The sequence below is a fragment of the Gobio gobio genome (genome assembly GCF_949357685.1).
Source record: "Gobio gobio genome assembly, chromosome: 22".
Lineage (NCBI taxonomy): Eukaryota > Metazoa > Chordata > Actinopteri > Cypriniformes > Gobionidae > Gobio > Gobio gobio.
In genome coordinates, this window is record NC_137118.1 from 28,670,447 (window position 1) to 28,688,917 (window position 18,471).

Sequence of the window (18,471 nt, forward strand, 5' to 3'; positions counted from 1 at the left end):
AAGATCGCCGCCGCCGCCATGCAGACTCCGCCAAGAACGCCACTTGAGGACATCGTCCAATCGCCGGTCTTCACCAGGAGCACCACCAAGACCTGCTGGTTGTGAGGGAGGAGCAGCAGAAACGTTTCGAGGCTCTCCTTCGCGCCCAGCATGAAGACCGCGAGCTGTTCCGGAGCTGGATGGACCCGACAGACCCGACCGCCGCCGTGCCTCTCACCAAAATGGGTTCTCAGGATGACCCAGAGGCATTTATTGACCTGTTCGAGAGGTCCGCCAAGGTCCGGGGATGGCCCCAGACGGACTGGTCAATGCGGCTCCTTCCGCTGTTATCCGGAGAGGCGCAGGTAGCCGCACACCAACTGCCAGTCCAGAATCTCCTGGTCTACGATGACCTGAAGCGCGCCATCCTTCAGCGGGTCGGCCGGACCCCAGAACAACACCGCCAACGCTTCTGGACCCTGGCACTCGAGGAGTCCGGCCGGCCCTTTGCGTTCGCGCAACAGCTGCCCCCGATCAAGTTGGCCTGTACCAGATACCCGTGAGTATCAAGGGTGGTACTTATCAAGCTTTGGTGGATTCAGGTTGTAACTAGACCTCCATCCATCAAAGTTTGATTCAACCTAAGGCATTGGTTAATGGCCGCATGGTTAAGGTACGGTGAGTGCACGGGGAAGTGGTGAACTATCTGTTTGACTTTCCCCTGGAACAGTCCCAGGATGCTTCAACATGCGTCGCTTAAACACGCGTTTAGTCAGGTCCGTTCCATCGACGGCCACCTCCTCCACCCTGACCAGCCGCTCTCTTATCCGTATTTTTCTGTTATAAAAGATAGGTTGTATCGGGTGACCCAAGACGCCCAGACAAAACAAGATACAACCCAGTTGTAGTGCCTAAAAGCCGCCGGGAAATGCTTTTCCAGGCGGCTCATTCTAATCCAATGGCCGGGCATTTAGGACAAACGGCTACACTTAACCGTCTCATGGCCCGTTTTTTCTGGCCGGGCATTCACGAGAATGTACGCAGGTGGTGTGCGTCTCGTGAATGTCAGTTGGTGAATCCACCGGCCAACCCAAAAGCACCATTGTGCCCCCTTCCGTTGATACAGGTCCCCTTCAAACAAATTGGTATGGACCTCATCGGGCAATTAGAACGGTCGGCACGAGGACATCGCTTTGCGTTAGTTCTGGGTTCTGGTGGACTACGCAATGCGATATCCTGAAGCAGTTCCGCTACGCACTATTTCCGCGAAAAGTGTTGCAAGCGTTTTCTTTAATCTCCCGGGTGGGAATCCCGAAAGAGATTCTCACCAATCAAGGCACGGTGTTCATGTCACGGACGATCCGCAAGCTTTACGAATTATTGGGCATTAAATCGATTCGCACCAGAGTCTATCACCCACAAACAGACGGTCTGGTGGAACGTTTTAATCGCACGTTGAAAGCCATGATTCGTAAGTTCGTTCACAAGCCGGCAAAAATTGGGATAAATGGTTGGAGCCTCTGTTGTTTGCTGTCCGCGAGGTCCCCCAAGCCTCCACGGGGTTTTCCCCCTTCGAGCTTCTCTTTGGCCGCCAGCCTCGGGGGGTGCTGGATGTCCTTAGAGAGACTTGGGAGGACGGGCCTTCCGCGAGTAAAAATGAAATTCAGTATGTCCTGGACCTCAGAACAAAACTCTACACTTTGGGGCGGCTGTCAATGGAGAATTTGTTACAGGCTCAGGACAAACAACGACAGCTCTACAACAGAGGCACTAGACTTCGTCAATTTTCACCGGGAGATAAAGTCCTTGTATTACTCCCAACTTCTAGTTCTAAGTTACCTCAACCTGCTAAAAAAATGGTCTGAGGCGGAGTCAGTGATGCTAGCGACGGTAGTGAGTGGAGAGGAGGATCTCGGGCCAGAGGCGGTCCAAAAGCCTCAATCTATCGCTCTGGCCTCTGGGGGAGACCACCTCTCACCCTCGCAGCTCACTGACGTAAAACGTTTACAAGCAGAGTTTGCTGATGTGTTCTCGCCCCTACCTGGTCGGACCGACCTCATTCAACACCATGTTGAGACGGAGCCGGGAGTGGTTGTTCGCAGCCGGCCTTATCGCTTGCCTGAACACAAGAAAAAAGTGGTTCAGGCAGAATTAGAAGCTATGCTAGACATGGGGGTAATAGAAGAGTCCAACAGTGACTGGGCGAGCCCGATAGTTTTAGTACCTAAACCTGACGGCTCGGTCCGGTTCTGTGTGGACTATCGTAAGGTGAACGCGGTGTCAAAATTCGATGCTTATCCAATGCCAAGGGTTGACGAATTGCTTGATCGGCTAGGGACCGCTCGTTTTTATTCGACACTGGACTTAACAAAGGGATACTGGCAGATCCCCTTGTCTCCCATGTCCAAAGAAAAAACAACTTTCACCACGCCGTTCGGGTTACACCAATTTGTCACCCTTCCTTTCGGCTTGTTCGGGGCTCCTGCAACCTTCCAGCGTCTAATGGACAGAATTCTCCGGCCGCATGCTGCATATGCCGCTGCCTACTTGGATGACATCATCATCTACAGTGCGGACTGGCAGCGTCATATGCAGCATTTGCGAGCTGTCCTGAAGTCGCTGAGAAGGGCGGGGCTCACGGCCAACCCGAAGAAGTGTGCGATTGGGCGGGTGGAAGTAAGATATCTGGGCTTCCACTTGGGTCATGGGCAGGTGCGACCCCAAATTGATAAGACCGCAGCTGTTGTGACCTGGCCGAGACCCAAGACCAAAAAGGAGGTTAGACAGTTCCTGGGGCTAGCGGGATATTACAGAAGGTTTGTGCCTAATTATTCGGACCTCGCTAGCCCGCTGACTGATCTAACTAAAAAGGAAGTACCAGATACAGTTTCAGTGGATGGAGCGGTGCCAGCAGGCTTTTACCCAGATAAAGGCTGCTCTGTGTGGTGGACCGCTCCTACAGGCTCCTAACTTTTCTCTCCCTTTTCTTCTACAGACTGACGCCTAGGACAGGGGGTTGGGCGCGGTCCTGTCCCAGGAGGTGGAGGGTGAAGAGCGGCCGGTGCTGTACATCAGTCGAAAGCTCTCTAAGAGAGAGACGATGTACAGCACCATAGAGGAGTGTTTGGCCATCAGGTGGGCCGTTCTCACCCTTCGCTATTACCTCCTCGGGCGGGAGTTCACCCTCTGTTCAGACCACGCCCCCTTGCAGTGGCTCCACCGCATGGAGGATACCAACGCACGGATCACCCGTTGGTATCTAGCTTTACAGCCTTTTAAGTTCAAGGTGGTCCACAGGTCGGGTGCTCAGATGGCTGTGGCTGACTAGTGCGCCCACGTGCGCTGCTTATGTTTGTATCTGAGAAGCTTTGCATAATAAAAGTCGCAAGTCCCAGTCACACCGACCCCGCCTTCTTCCTTCCTGCCCAAGAGAACATTGAACCTCGTTACCTATACCATGCAAACTAATGATCTAAATACTGTATTTTTAATTACCAAAATGTTTTTTTTATTTAAATGTTTGCTTGTCTCTTTCTTTTCCAATTTAACTTTTTAAATTAAAAAAAAATTCTCCTAATTGTTATAGTAGTTTTTTTAGACACAATAACACCGATAGAGACACATTAAATATAAATAATAAATGCGTATTATATATTATAAATAACATAATTTTCAATATACTTATAACCTATATAGTAAATATATTCTAGGTAATATTTTAATCATATTTTTGCACTATTTTAATGTTTGCATGACCTCTACTGTCTGTCTCGACACTGCCTACGTCTAGCGTGACCTTGCATTGACCTATATCCGTAGTTAATTGCAATAAATTGTTGTTAACTATATTCACTCACTTAAAGGATTATTAGGAACACCTGTTCAATTTCTCATTAATGCAATTATCTAATCAACCAATCACATGGCAGTTTCTACAATGCATTTAGGGGTGTGGTCCTGGTCAAGACAATCTCCTGAACTACAAACTGAATGTCAGAATGGGAAAGAAAGGTGATTTAAGCAATTTTGAGCGTGGCATGGTTGTTGGTGCCAGACGGGCCGTTCTGAGTATTTCACAATCTGCTCAGTTACTGGGATTTTCACGCACAACCATTTCTAGGGTTTACAAAGAATGGTGTGGAAAGGGAAAAACATCCAGTTTGCGGCAGTCCTGTGGGCGAAAATGCCTTGTTGATGCTAGAGGTCAGAGGAGAATGGGCCGACTGATTCAAGCTAATAGAAGAGCAACTTTGACTGAAATAAACACTCGTTACAACCGAGGTAGGCAGCAAAGCATTTGTGAAGCCACAACACGCACAACCTTGAGGCGGATGGGCTACAACAACAGAAGACCCCACCGGGTACCACTCATCTCCACTACAAATAGGAAAAAGAGGCTACAGTTTCCACGAGCTCACCAAAATTGGACAGTTGAAGACTGGAAAAATGTTGCCTGGTCCGATGAGTCTCGATTTCTGTTGAGACATTCAGATGGTAGAGTCAGAATTTGGCGTAAACAGAATTAGAACATGATCCATCATGCCTTGTTACCACTGTGCAGGCTGGTGGTGTAATGGTGTGGAGGATGTTTTCTTGGCACATTTTAGGCCCCTTAGTGCCAATTGGGCATCATTTAAATGCCACGGCCTACCTGAGCATTGTTTCTGACCATGTACATCCCTTTATGACCACCATGTACCCATCCTCTGATGGCTACTTCCAGCAGGATAATGCACCATGTCACAAAGCTCGAATCATTTCAAATTGGTTTCTTGAACATGACAATGAGTTCACTGTACTAAAATGGCCCCCACAGTCACCAGATCACAACCCAATAGAGCATCTTTGGGATGTGGTGGAACGGGAGCTTCGTGCCCTGGATGTGCATCACACAAATCTCCATCAACTGCAAGATGCTATCCTATCAATATGGGCAAAGAATGCTTTCAGCACCTTGTTGAATCAATGCCACGTAGAATTAAGGCAGTTCTGAAGGCGAAAGGGGGTCAAACACAGTATTAGTATGGTGTTCCTAATAATCCTTTAGGTGAGTGTATATAAATATATATATATTGCATGAATACCTAGGTTAGGTATTCCCCTTTTTGGGTGATTGTGGAGATTTATGATTAAATTATAACCTGTTGAGAGTAATCACAAATCCCTAAATATTAATAGGCTACCCATAATTCCCTATTGAGCTAAATTTAATTTGATAATATATGTAACCCTAAAACGCTACAGTTACCATGGTGCAACTAGTACAGTTCGTACCACCTCTTTGGGTTATAGTTCCACTGGCATTGATCATTATCACTGATATATTTTAAATAGCTCATTCACACACCAGTCAGTGATAATAATCATACAAGTGAAATACATGAATGATGTGTAATTTCTGCCCCGCTATAATCATCAAATGTGATTCTGCATATTAAACTGAGATAGGATGGATAAGAATTACACACCTCACAATTAACAACTGAGCTTTACAGTAAAAAGGAAAACAAAATTCCATTTAAATATGCTTTAAATTTGACTTCTGACAACAGAAACAAGAAAACATAATATCATCAGTTTCTTATAGGCACGGACCATACATCAAAAACAGAACAACACAAGGCTTTACAAAAAGATTTTACTTGTCTGCTGGTCAAAAGGCACGTTTTTAAAATGGCATGAAAAAACATTATCCACAGTTATTCAGGAGAAATATTACAAACAATTAAAAGGCAGTTCTAGATTTTCCATCAACTCTTTCGGTTCATGATAGCAAACACACAGTCTGTTTTCATGTGCTACACATCAGCTGTCACTCAGAGGTCATGCTCAGGTCAGTGTGTTTGTTTCCTGTGTCGCTCTGAGCAAACGATTTCAGAGCACATTGATTTAAGATTGTTTAATTATGTAACAACATCTATAGTAACTGGTTTGTTTTTATATGCAGCAGAGCTAGGGATCGGATTTCATCTAACCGCAGTAAACACCAACATGGACTAAGTTATGAATGAAACGAACGTGCAGACAACAACACAATATTGTAACAATGTTTGAAGGTGATGATTAGGATGAAAAGAAAACGCTATACAATAAGATCCAAAACAGTAACATCAAAATTATATATTCACAATGTTGATATGAATTTCAATGGTTCAATTAAAAAAAAACCCTATTAAAAGTTTTTGATTGTAAATGTAAACACAAAGCGTTATAAATCTGGTTGACAGAAAATCATCTTTTCCTTGGTAAGATTTATTCATTTTAAAAGAGACAGACCCTCTGTAGGACAACAGATGCATTCTGGTCATAACACATGACGGGTTTTCATTTCCATCTATTTCCATCATACAGACTGGGACGCCGTCATTTATTCATATCAATTAAACTCAAATATAATCAAGGGCACAATATTCAATTCAATCAATAATTTAAAAGTGAGATATTGGTTATTCTGCCCTGTAACTGGTTTATTTCAGACCTGATGCAGAAACGCAGCTGATCTAAAGGTTCTCTGACAGGACACCTAAAGATGGAATGTGGATCCTGTGCTATTCCGGAAATCTGTGGTCCGTATGACGTGACGGCATATGATATTTACACTGTCCTGGAGGGCAAACGCAGTTTGTACATGCCAGCCAAAGCCTTCGCAGCAGAGTAGATCATCTGTCGGCGGGATGTCCCAGTGAAGGCCAGGTGCCAGTCTGTGCGGCTGACGTTGGGCACATTTCTCTCCAGAACTTCGCCAACCGTCACAAGCAGACCGGACCAGCGCAGGTTATAGTCTGGAGGAGTCAGTGACTGCGCCTGCAGGAGAACAGCACACACACACGCGCACACACCTCTATGAGTGTTTACAAACTTGTGTGTTCATGTGACAGCACTAAACATAAATCACTTTAATGTGAGTTTAGTGCTAAACTGTCTTCTCACTGCTCAGAGTGCCCCTTATAGGAGCATCAATCAGGATTCGCTCATTTTGAATTGATCTGTAGCTGTCGTTATACTTATAACTGAGCCTGTTGTAAGTGTTTATATTTTAGACCTGACAGGATGGCTATCACTGGAGATTGTGAACAAAAGTCTATCGCCTGTGCGTGTCTTGTCATATTCGTAAATAGAGAAAAGTTGCTTCGGCTGTATGGTGTAGGAGTGGCACAACGACTGAGAAAGGTTGACATGGAGCAGCTAAACCTCTGGGGAAATCACCCGTTTAAACAAACGGGCTAAAAAAGAATGTGACAGAGCTCATAATAAAACTAGAATCAACATTAGCTTGGCTTTTCGGAGATGGAGAGAACAGAGATTTGAAATGTTCTAAAAGCGACAGAGATCTTGGCTTTTTATTACTCAACAGGTGAGTACGGTATTTTATTGAACAGATACATTGCCATATATAGCTCTCTAGCAGAGTTCATTGTAAAGTATGATCTATTGTGAAGGGCCATTTCATTATGGTTGTTGTAGCACTGTGCTGGAATTTATTTTCAAGGAAGTATCGTGTCTGTTAACGGGTAAAGCTAAAGTAACGTCCTTTCCATCTAAACTGGTTATCTCTTAAGCCTAGTAGTGAATGTTTTATGAGCAGTTGAAAAACCATATGTAATGCATAAAGTTTTGTTTAACCGCTAGAGGGCCAAAAGTTACATAGTGTACCTTTAATGCAATCGCATCATTTACTACGGCACAAGCTCTGATTTTGCAGCCAATGAGATTGCTTGCTCAACATTTAAACAGCCTGGTTCAGTGTTAGCTGTAGCTCTGAAACCCTCCACCTCCCCCTGTCTAGATCTACTATGGGATATATCATGTATGCCTATACATGCAGCAGCAGAATATCTTACATATATGCAGCGTATCTGTATCTATTAGAAGCAGCAGCGTCTCTGTCAAGACCAAATACATTAACATGCATATCATTCATCAGTTAGAGCAGGAATCAAGTTTGTCGTGACAACATTCCTGCAATGCACCTGTTTCGTAGAAGAGCAATGAGACAACATTTAAAGATGATCAGGGGCTCTTCGGTTTTTTACCAGCTGTTTTTTATGTATTGCATTTCCTTTTATGAATTATGATACTGCTTGGTTCGTTGGTCAGTTGGGTATAATTGCTTTCTTATTACAACTCAACTGCTCCAGAGTTCATTTTCAATCATGCTGAGACAACCTCATTCAGGTGAGGACCAATTGTTTTGATGCATGCGGATCCGAGCATGATTGCCGTGTTCATATGGCTAAACAAAACGAACTAAGGAAAAAAATGTGCCAAGCTCTGAAACAAATGCTCCAAATGAGTCAGGTGTGAAAGCACCCTCAGACACCAGAGACTGGCATCACTCTGAACAGCTACAAAGGAAGTGAAAGTGTGGCAGCAGAAATTACATTGTTTTACCTGCTGTATGTGCTCCAGGGCCACTGGTGTAGCCTGAGTGAAAGTCTCAATGTGAATCCCATTTCCAGGATCATCTAAGATCAGACAGCCAATGTCAAACCACCTGATGGAGAGAGTACGAAGAAGGATGTTCAGTTTCTTCTTTCATTCTGAATGTCTTTTGACTTAGCGTTCACACTCATTTTTAACATGAACCTAAAGATACAAAACAAAAAAAACAGTTTTCATGATGTGTATTTTGCAAAGTTACTTAATGCTCTGTGCAGCACTAAATGCGCTCATTGTATGCGTGTATATGATGGTATTTTTACCAGCTGAGAACTCAACAAAAAGCTAATATGTGTAAAGAAGTCAAAACAGCGGCAGGAATCCCTCCGTCACACACGATGCACAGCTCACGAGACAGTACACAATATTGGGTTCACTAGAAGAGACAATATTTTAATACTATTTTCAAGAAATCTTCAATGATGCAATATATGACTGGAAAATTTTTTTTTGACTGATAGTCACAAAATGTAAACCAATGCAGGAGCATTTTTTAAATGTTTTAAAGTGGTTGTAAAACACGATTTCACTTTTCTAACTTTAGCTAATATGTAATGTTGCTGTTTGAGCATAAACAGCATCTGCAAAGTTACAACGTTCAAAGTTTAAAGCAAATTGAGATATTTGCTTTTAAAGAAATCAATTTCTGAGGACTACAGAAAACGGCCGGTAGGGACTACAGACATTCCTCCAGGGTAGCTGACTTCACCAGTCCCAATATTTACATAAACCCCTCCTCCGAGAATATTAAATAAGCGGGGCGAGGCCATTTTTTATTGCTGTGGGGAAGAGTTGTTGCGGTATAGTTAGGCTGGAGTGTTGTTGCCGCAATGCCGACGAAACGCTGTTATTTTCATCCGGATTGCAGGTCCACTTTGTTAAGCCTTCCTAGGGACTCGGGAGTTTGGGATCAATGGTTAAAATTTACTTTTAACTCTGTCCCTCATAATTATTACCCAAATCTCACTCTCTGTGCTGCACATTTCACGGAGGAATGCTTCCACAATCTTCAAAAGTTCAAAACTTTTTTTAAAATCTCAACAGCGAACTTGGAATTAGTGTAAATTATGTATTGTTTTTAAGCTTTTATGTATTGTTTGTCTACATGCTTGTTTATCTACAGGCATGCTAAACATGGTTCTGTGTTTGAGTTGGCTACTATAGTAAAGCCAATGTTTAGTGTTCGTTTTGGGTTAATAGTTCTTGCGACAGATATTTGGCTATAATCGTTCTAAAAATACAAAAGTAACAGTGCCATTCAGTAGCGATCACTATAGATCCGGAGCCTTTACTCCAAAAATCCCTTTGACGACTGAAGGTTCTGCTCGATCATCTTCACTAAAATTGTCTGGGTCCGATTCGGGCTCAAATTGGTATGGTTTTATTGACGCCATTGTTTCTAATACTACCAAAGCACAGACTACCGGTAAAGGTAAGGGGCGTGACGTTTCCGACAAACGTGCACTAGGCGGTTAGCGAATCACAACACACTGGGCCAGCTAACCAATCTGAGCCCATTGCGTATTTTTGAGGGACCGGCTTCATAGAACCCGGAAACCATCAGACCATTTTTACAAGGAGGGACAGAGCAGTGTAGAATAAAGGTAAAATGTATGAAAAATAATGAAACTTTTAAAAAACTAAGCATGAACACGTTACAGTGCACCCCACAAACACATTCAAGCGAAATGTGTTCTTCGAAAGAATGCGTTTTACCACCCCTTTAACTACTAATCATCTTGAAATGAATGTTACTTCAGTTCTACTTTATAAAAGACAGAACAATATAATGCAACACTGTAAAAGGATTTGCCTCAAACTGAACTCTGTCATGCTGATATTGCAAAACAGCTTTGCACCGCAACAAGAAATATTGTAACGTTTTAATATCGCGAGAACTCGTGGCATGAAATCTAATCACACCCCTAGACATCACATCCTGTTTTTGGTTCATGTTGCATTCATATTGAAGTCAAATCACACCAGAGTTCGTTTGCAAGCGGGCCCAGACCCCTGAAAAAAGTTCACTTTAATGGAACAAAACCTTCTAGGTAAGTGTGAACAGCCCCTAAGAGATTAATTTCCAGTGTAGAAACTGATTATAATGAAGGGTTTTGCGAGAGTGCATATTGCATTACTTGCGGTAGACTTGCTTGCTTTCTCTATAAAAATGTATCGCCAGTTTGAATAATTGTTTTGTTTTTCATGCTGCAATGTGAAGTCTTCATTTTAAATAAACTAATTCACAAATGGTTCTTAGCTTGTTTTGTAAGTGTAGGCAGAATATGACATGCCATTTCCCCAAACACAAAACCTTTCTTGTGTACAGTTAATCAACAGGAGTCATCATTACAATATTAAGAGCAACAATTGAAAATAATAATTTGTCATAACATAGCAGTCCTACCATGTAATGAGATTCTGTTTATTAATTACATTATGCAATTGTTGTGTAAATACATGTACGCCACCTTTGAATAACATTAAACAGTCTGTGAAATAAACATGCCATGTCAGGTGCAGCTTCTGTTCCACCCTTTGCAGTGTTAAAGATGAATTTTGTTGATGTTGATAAAATGTTATTGGTAACAGCCTATAGTATTATGGTTGAAGTATTTGGTTAAATGCCAGTACTTGATATAAAAGACCACGCAGATGCTTTTAATGCTTTTGTCTTTACAAGATGAACTGTTCTTACTTGTCTGGAAAGAGTTCAGCTATGAAGTTCTCCACCGAGACTACGGGCTGCTTCTCATGAATGACAGCCGCACGACGCAGACTGTCAATGCGCTCCTGAGCTCCCTACAGACAAACACACAATTTTCAGGTGAATTCATAAGTTTTGAAGTCACCTGATTATTTTTTTGTTTCCTGCAAAATCAAAGATCTGTGAAATCGTCTATTTTCATGATTTTAACACCACATTCAGAGGCTGACGGGGACATGAAGCAGAGGCGTGTTCACCTTGACCCCCGCGGCGTATCCCACTGGCTGCGGGGCGATGTTGGACTGACCCGCCTCTCCCGTCACCATGGCCAAACCAAAAACCTCCTGAAATGCGTCACGCACTGCTGCCACCTTCACTTCCTTATCTGATGTCACAACGATGTCCACGTCTCCTCCAGACTCTGAGAGACACACACACTCAATTCAATAATGACAATCACATGAAGTGCTTTTCCACCATCAGGCCAAGCATTTCTGAGTATGCCAAGTAACAGTTCCAATAGGATTTCCATTAGAATGCGGTTCGGCACAGGAAAAGTGTGGTGATGGAACGGCTTGTGATGTGACTGACAACTACAATTACAAATGAAATTTGAAACCTACTAGGGCTGTAATCTCCCAGTCGATTAGTCGATTATTAGTCGATACGTTCTGGTTCGACCAAAATTCTGATTGGTCGATTTTTTGCCGCGTTCATTTCATTAGTTTTGCCGCGTTCATCTCATGACAGTACAGATCCACTTTCGCGGCACGACTGAAGCATGGTGTTGTGACACTTCCCCTCATGTGTATATTGATGGGCGTTCCTCAAGTTTACCGCTATGGGCATGCGCAAGTCTCTCGCTGGTCCTTTGTTTATCATTCCCCGCTGACTCAAACGCACGCCCATCAACATACACATGAGGGGAAGCGTCACAACACCACGCTTCAGTCGTGCCGCAAAAGTGGATCTGTACTGTCAGTTTTGCCGCGTTCATTTTCATCTGGTGGAAAGCACTAATTGCTAATCGGGGTGTTTTCAGAGCACCCCTGTTTCACAGGTAACAGTCGGTCTTCAGAACACCCCCTTGTTTTTTCACTTCTTTTGCATTAGCCCAACCCACTGGAGAAGAGAGACAGATTGAAGTACCGGTAGGCTAGTTTGCTGTAAATTATTTATTTAATTGTGAGAGCGTTTTTTCTGCTCTTGATCTGGCTTGTTTAATAAATATTCCTTTTTTATTAAAGTGGACGTGTCTTTTGTGTTTAAGAGTAAAAGCTTTAAGTTAATAGTCTATTCTACTCCTGTTCGAGCTGCACAGAGCGGCTAAAATGATAGTGTCTGTCAGTTATAATACATATGACATAAACAATTGTCTAAATTATGTTGCATATTCCTCAAAAGTTCTTGTGATGATCTCACTAGTTGACAGCATAGTACTCTATTTTCAGAAGTCATAGGCTATGGAATTGCGCAGGTACACGTGATGCAACGCTGTCAGAGCCGACAGACTCGTGTGTCAGACTCATTTCAGTGCAAAATAATCAGGTCAAAAACGATTTAATATACTGCAAATAGCCTACTAGCTGCGCACTGTGTGAAGTACTTGGTAGCCTTGTTGTCTGCCTAAATGAATTATAAATAAACATAACAAAATGTTTATTTATAATTCATTTAGGCAGACAACAAGGCTACCAAGTACTTCACACAGTGCGCAGCTAATTAATTTAACTTTTTTTTCACTAACGTCATTTTTAGTCGAAAATTTCAGGACTTCAGTCGACCAAGATTTTCTTTGGTTGATTACAGCCCTAAAACCTACAGTTTCATATTGTTTGACGTCATGTGATGAGGTGTTGTAATGATTTGTGGGTAAAGAGGATAAACAAATAGTAAATTATATTGAAACAAAATAAAAAATTAAAGCTGCAAGCAGCGATGAAAGGGCCCTCGCACCCGGGGCCACCACCACCTGGCCTTCTGAAGGGCCTCAGGAAAACAGTGAATAGTGAGCAAGATGCATTTAAGCTGGTAAATATAGGAGAAATACAGCAAAGTCATTTTGATGTGCCACTGTTCCTTCTACCAGCAGGTGGCACTTTGACTATAACTGAATATTTCCATGTAGATGTCTTCAGGTCAGAACTATTATCAAACATGTGAAGTTTGGGGCAGATCGGACATTGTATGCCTGAGTTACAATAGCTTCCTGTTTCGTGGCGTTAATCACATACATTAGCACTTAGCCAAGTGTTGCATGATTGAATATGTTTCTAGTAGGGCTGGGCGATATCTCGCATGACATTGTTATGCGCATCTCGTCAGTAAAGCCGGTTCCTTGATTAGTAGTAAATCGCCATCACCTGCTTTCGCATGGAGCAGCATTTCCTACACAGAGCCGTAGTTCACTGACAAGCGGAGCCATATCGCATTAATTGTCGCAGGCGATACATCCGTGATAATTAATGCGATATGGCTCAGCTTGTCAGTGAACTACGGTTCTGTGTAGTAAATGCCGCTCCATCTGAAAGCAGGTATTGGCAATTTACTACTAATCAAGGAACCGGCTTTACTGACGAGATGCGCTTAACAATGTCATGCGATATATCGCCCAGCCCTAGTTTCTAGCATGTTTGGTACTTCATGTCATATTTAAATGTGTTTCTGGGAGTTAATTACAGTGTAAAGCATGCCATTTCCTGTTGACCACAGGTGGCGCTATGACCGTAAGTGAATATTGGCATGTAGATGTCTTCAGGCCAGGGCTCTTCTCAAATATGTGAAGTTTGGGGTAGATCGGAAATTGTATGTCTGAGATACAACAACTTCCTGTTTCATGGCGAAACATCAAACTTTGTGAGGCTGCTGTTGTGTTCTCTTAAGTGTTGTTGGAGAATGCATTGAGTTGGTGTTCAGTGATGCATAGAGTTTGATTGTGCTGAAGCATTCGGTTATACCTGACAAATGTATGGGTTCGTTTACTTGGGTCTGGAAGTGGGGGTTAAGTAAAAAAGGAGACGATAAGTCGACGCAACTCTCTGTGTCTGTGTGATTCTTACCCAAATATAACATTGGCGACGAGGATGGCTGATATTGTACTACCACCTCTTGCTCCTTTCCTTGCTCTACCTGGCGAGCCTCCGTTTCTTTGGACTCGCTGGTTACAGTCCTTTGAGATTTTCATCTTGGCAGTGGGGCTGACTGACGTGAGCGCAGCCCGCAAAAAGGCGCTGTTACTGCATTGCTTGGGAGCTGAGGGTCAACGTGTGCTGGGAACGCTTGAGTCTGGCACCATAAGCGATTATGACACAGCCGTGGAACTATTAACTGCACACTTTGCAGCCCCACAGAGCGCACTTTTGCGCCGTTTTCTCTTCCACCAAAGACACCAGCTGCCTGGTGAGTCTGTGCAACAGTATGTTGCCAACTTGCGGGGGTTGGCCAGCACATGCAAGTTTGGTGCGTTGCAGGACGAAATGATTCGCAAAAATACGTGAAACTCTGTTATTAGAACAGGATGATTTATCACTGGCCCGAGCAATCACGATTGCAATACAAATATTTATAGAGTGCAGCTGCATGTGCATCGGATCTGACTAAACGGCAAACAGCCCCCTCCCCCATGCCCCCATCGATATTACAGCCCAGCCAGAACGACACATTGACGGATGCAGACTCCTCTGTAGTCATGCAACTGAGACGCCAGCAGCGGTCTCGGCCACGCCCACAAACACAAACATCACAGCCCTGTGACAACTGTGGATCTTCATCTCATCCATCTAGGGCACAGAACTACCCAGCCCGTGGCCAAACGTGTCACAACTGTGGTAAACGCCACCATTTTGCTTCAGTCTGCCGCTCTGCCCCAGCTGAGTCAGCCCAAGCACCCACTATCATACACAATGTTTACTGTGGACCAGCCTCATTTAAAGCATGCTCAGTGCGCCTAAATGATATGTGTATTCCACTGCTTTTGGACACTGGTGCCAGTGTGTCTCTCCTGAACATGCACACATACAACATTTTCTTCAGAGCGCTTCACTCTGTGGCTATGGCGACTCAACGATTGACCTAGTGGGTTCCCTGCAGGTGACTGTTGGGTATGGCAACAAGATGGTACCCAGCTTCACCTTCCATGTCGCCCGTCGTGGGGCCAACCTGATGGGTCGGAATTTGTTCTCGGCTCTGGGATTCTCCCTAGTGGACACAAAGGGAGCTGCGATCCTGACAGTCTCCATGCCTTGGCAGCAAAAGTGGCCTTCCCTGTCTGAAGGTTTGGGTTGCCTTACTGCTTTTGCCCACAAACCTCTCCTGAACCCTGCCATTAAACCAGTCATCCAACCACTCCGCTTCATTCCCCTGGCTTTCCATGATGGTGTCTCAGCTGAGCTTAAGCAGCTACTGGACACTGGCATCATCGAACCAGTGGATGCATTTCCCTGGGTATCGAACTTGGTGGTAGCTCAGAAGAAATCAGGGGCCCTACGGGTGTGTGTCGACCTGCGAGCAGTGAATAAGGCAGTAATCCCAGACAGGTTCCCACTGCCTACTTCAGAAGAGCTCATTGCTCAGTTCTATGGGTCAACCGTGTTCTCTAAACTGGATCTCAGACAGGGCTACCTACAAGTACTTCTCCACCCCAGCAGCAGAAACCTCACAGCTTTCGTGACCCATGCAGGTGTGTTTCGCTATACGCGTATGCCATTCGGACTTAGCTCTGCCCCCAGCTGTTTTAAAAAAATCATGGTGTCGGTGTTGGCTGCTCCCGAGAGCCACGAAGAACGCCTCAGAAGAGTCTTTGCAGCCCTAGCTGAACATAACACATTTTTCAGCATTGACTGTTAGTTTTTCTCGGCACCGACCATTGAGTATGTGGGTTTCCAGCTGTCGGCGGATGGCGTCACACCACTTCAGTTCCTCCCACATTATTCTGCTACCACTGCCCCACTACGGCGTCTGCTGCGTAAGGATGAGCCATGGATGTGGTCACAGGCATGCTCTGATGCGGTGCGTATGCTCAAAGTGCAGCTCACCACAGCTCCAGTGTTGGCTCACTTCGATATCTCCAGCCCCACCTTAGTGACCTGCGATGCGTCGGCCACAGCCATAGGAGCAGTGCTGTCACAGATCCAGCGGGGCATGGAGAAGCCCATCTCTCTTTGCGTCACGGGCCCTCAACCAGACGGAGCAACGGTATTCGGTGGGGGAACGTGAAGCATTAGCCTGCATCTGGGCCTGCGAGAGGTGGCACTTGTATCTCTATGGCCGTGCCTTCACCCTAAGGACAGATCACCAGGCCCTGACTGCACTGCTTTCCATGTCTGGGACAGGCCACAGACCACTGAGGCTACACCGCTGGTCTGACCGTCTCCACCAGTATAACTTTGACTTGAAGTTCACCCCTGGCAGGAACAATGTTGTGGCTGATCTACTGTCCCACTCAGCTCCACCCCACCCTGCCACACACACACACACGCTGACACAGACCGGGTGGAACGGGACATTGTCCAAATGTTACACACACCCCTCCAGGCCGTCGTATCATTGCAAGAACTGAAGGAGGCATCTGAACAGGACCCGGTCCTTTCCCAGCTCCGTGTATATATCCTGAACGGTTGGCCTAAGGAGGTACCAGAGGGGCTGGCAGCATTTTCCAGAATAAAGTAAGAGCTGTCCTGCTGGAACGACACCTGTGTGGCATCCCCAGCACCCTGCGTGCACGCGTCTTGGCAATGGCTCATGAGGGCCACCTGGGTATTGTGAAGTTGAAGCAGCGCTGCAGAGAACGGGTTTGGTGGCCAGGGATAGATAAAGACATCGAGGTCCTGGTGAAAGACTGTGCCACCTGTCTCTTGAGCGGTAAGACCCTTACAACCTCTTGCTTGGCCATCCCAGCCCTGGGACCACCTGCAGCTGGACATATGTGGTGAGATACAGGGAGTTCCTCATCACCAACACTTCCTAGTGGTTGTTTATGACCTGCACTCTAAATGGCCCGAGCTCATTGCCACCAGCTCTGTAACCTCTCAGGTCATAATTAACTTTCTGGACTCTCTGTTCTCCCGCTGGGGCCTTCCAAATACTATCACTACTGACAATGGCCCGCAGCTAATCTCGGCTGAGTTCACCACATACCTCAAAAACAAGGGTATTCGCCACATCCGCACGGCATACTATCACCCCCAAGCTAATGGTGGCGTCGAACGCTTCCACCAGTAACTGGAAAAAAAGTCTCAGAGCGCACTTGTTCCAGGGATGGACCTTCTCACAGGCCATCCGTCACACACTGCTGCAGTACAGGGCCACCCAACACTCTACGACGGGGGTCTCTCCAGCTTCCCTCATGCTTGGCCATGAGCTCCACCTTCCCCTCGACAGGCTCAGCCCCTCACTACCTCAGGAACCACTACCGAGAGTTAAGGCCGCTGTTGCTCACCAGCAGAGGTGGATGAAGCAGAAATTTTTATCTCTCAGCACGTGCTAAGGTCCCTGACATACAGGCCGCAGATTGGGTCAGGGTTCGCAGGCCCCAGAGAGACAACAAACTCGCATCATATTGGTCTTCCCCTTTCCAAGTTACCCATCAGTTGGGCCCAGTCACCTTCCTGCTCAGTGACGGCACGCGGTGGCACACAAGCCGCCTCCGCAAAGTGCCGAGCCCGGCACATACAACGGGTGTCGCATCTCAAGCCACACCCCCAGCTTGGCAGGACACCCCAGGGTTTCAGTAGACACCTCAGATAGTTCCTGCACAGTCTCCAGACATGCCTATCAATTTGTGCCTGCCCATCACAGGCTGCCCAGCCTCATCCACATGTTTCCCCGCTGCCTGTTCGCACTCGTTCTCGGCCAGGGCACTTACAGGACTTTGTGTCAACATTTCATGTTTGAAACCCCGTAGGAGGGGGGTAAATGTTGTGTTCTCTTAAGTGTTGTTGGAGAATGCATTGAGTTGGTGTTCAGTGGTGCATTGAGTTTGATTGTGCTGAAGCATTCGGTTATGCCTGACGAATGTATGTGTTTGTTTACTTGGGTCTGGAAGTGGGGATTAAGTACGCAACTCTCTGTGTCTGTGTGATTCTTACCCAAATAAAACAGCTGCCATGGACACGCCCTTCAGTGAAAACTCAAGATCTTCGCAATTTAACGTCGCAACGGCCTTTAGATTAGACTGACCTAATATGATGTTGATCTGATTAAATCTCTAGGAGGAGTTTGTTAAAGTACAACGTCTGGAAATGGGAAAATTGGCAAAAATTTTGCAGAGAAAATTCAATACATCTCACTTCCTGTTGGGTTTTTAGATTTTGCACCCCAGGGGCTTTTTTGTAGGTATTGGGCTGTTA

At 45.2% G+C, this 18,471-nt stretch overlaps 1 protein-coding gene across 1 annotated transcript in view; it reads right to left on the bottom strand.

Annotated features, from left to right (window-relative positions):
* Positions 1 to 5,450: 5,450 nt before the first annotated feature.
* prrc1 (proline-rich coiled-coil 1) overlaps positions 5,451 to 18,471 on the bottom strand; it is a 42,470-nt gene continuing 29,449 nt past the window's right edge. The window contains exons 6-9 of the mRNA XM_079804161.1: positions 11,383 to 11,546; positions 11,117 to 11,220; positions 8,371 to 8,473; positions 5,451 to 6,783 (exon numbers count right to left, since the gene is read on the bottom strand). Of these exons, the coding sequence (XP_079660287.1) occupies positions 6,574 to 6,783; positions 8,371 to 8,473; positions 11,117 to 11,220; positions 11,383 to 11,546 (581 nt within the window). The 3' untranslated portion in view covers positions 5,451 to 6,573. The remainder of the gene's footprint in view (positions 6,784 to 8,370; positions 8,474 to 11,116; positions 11,221 to 11,382; positions 11,547 to 18,471) is intronic.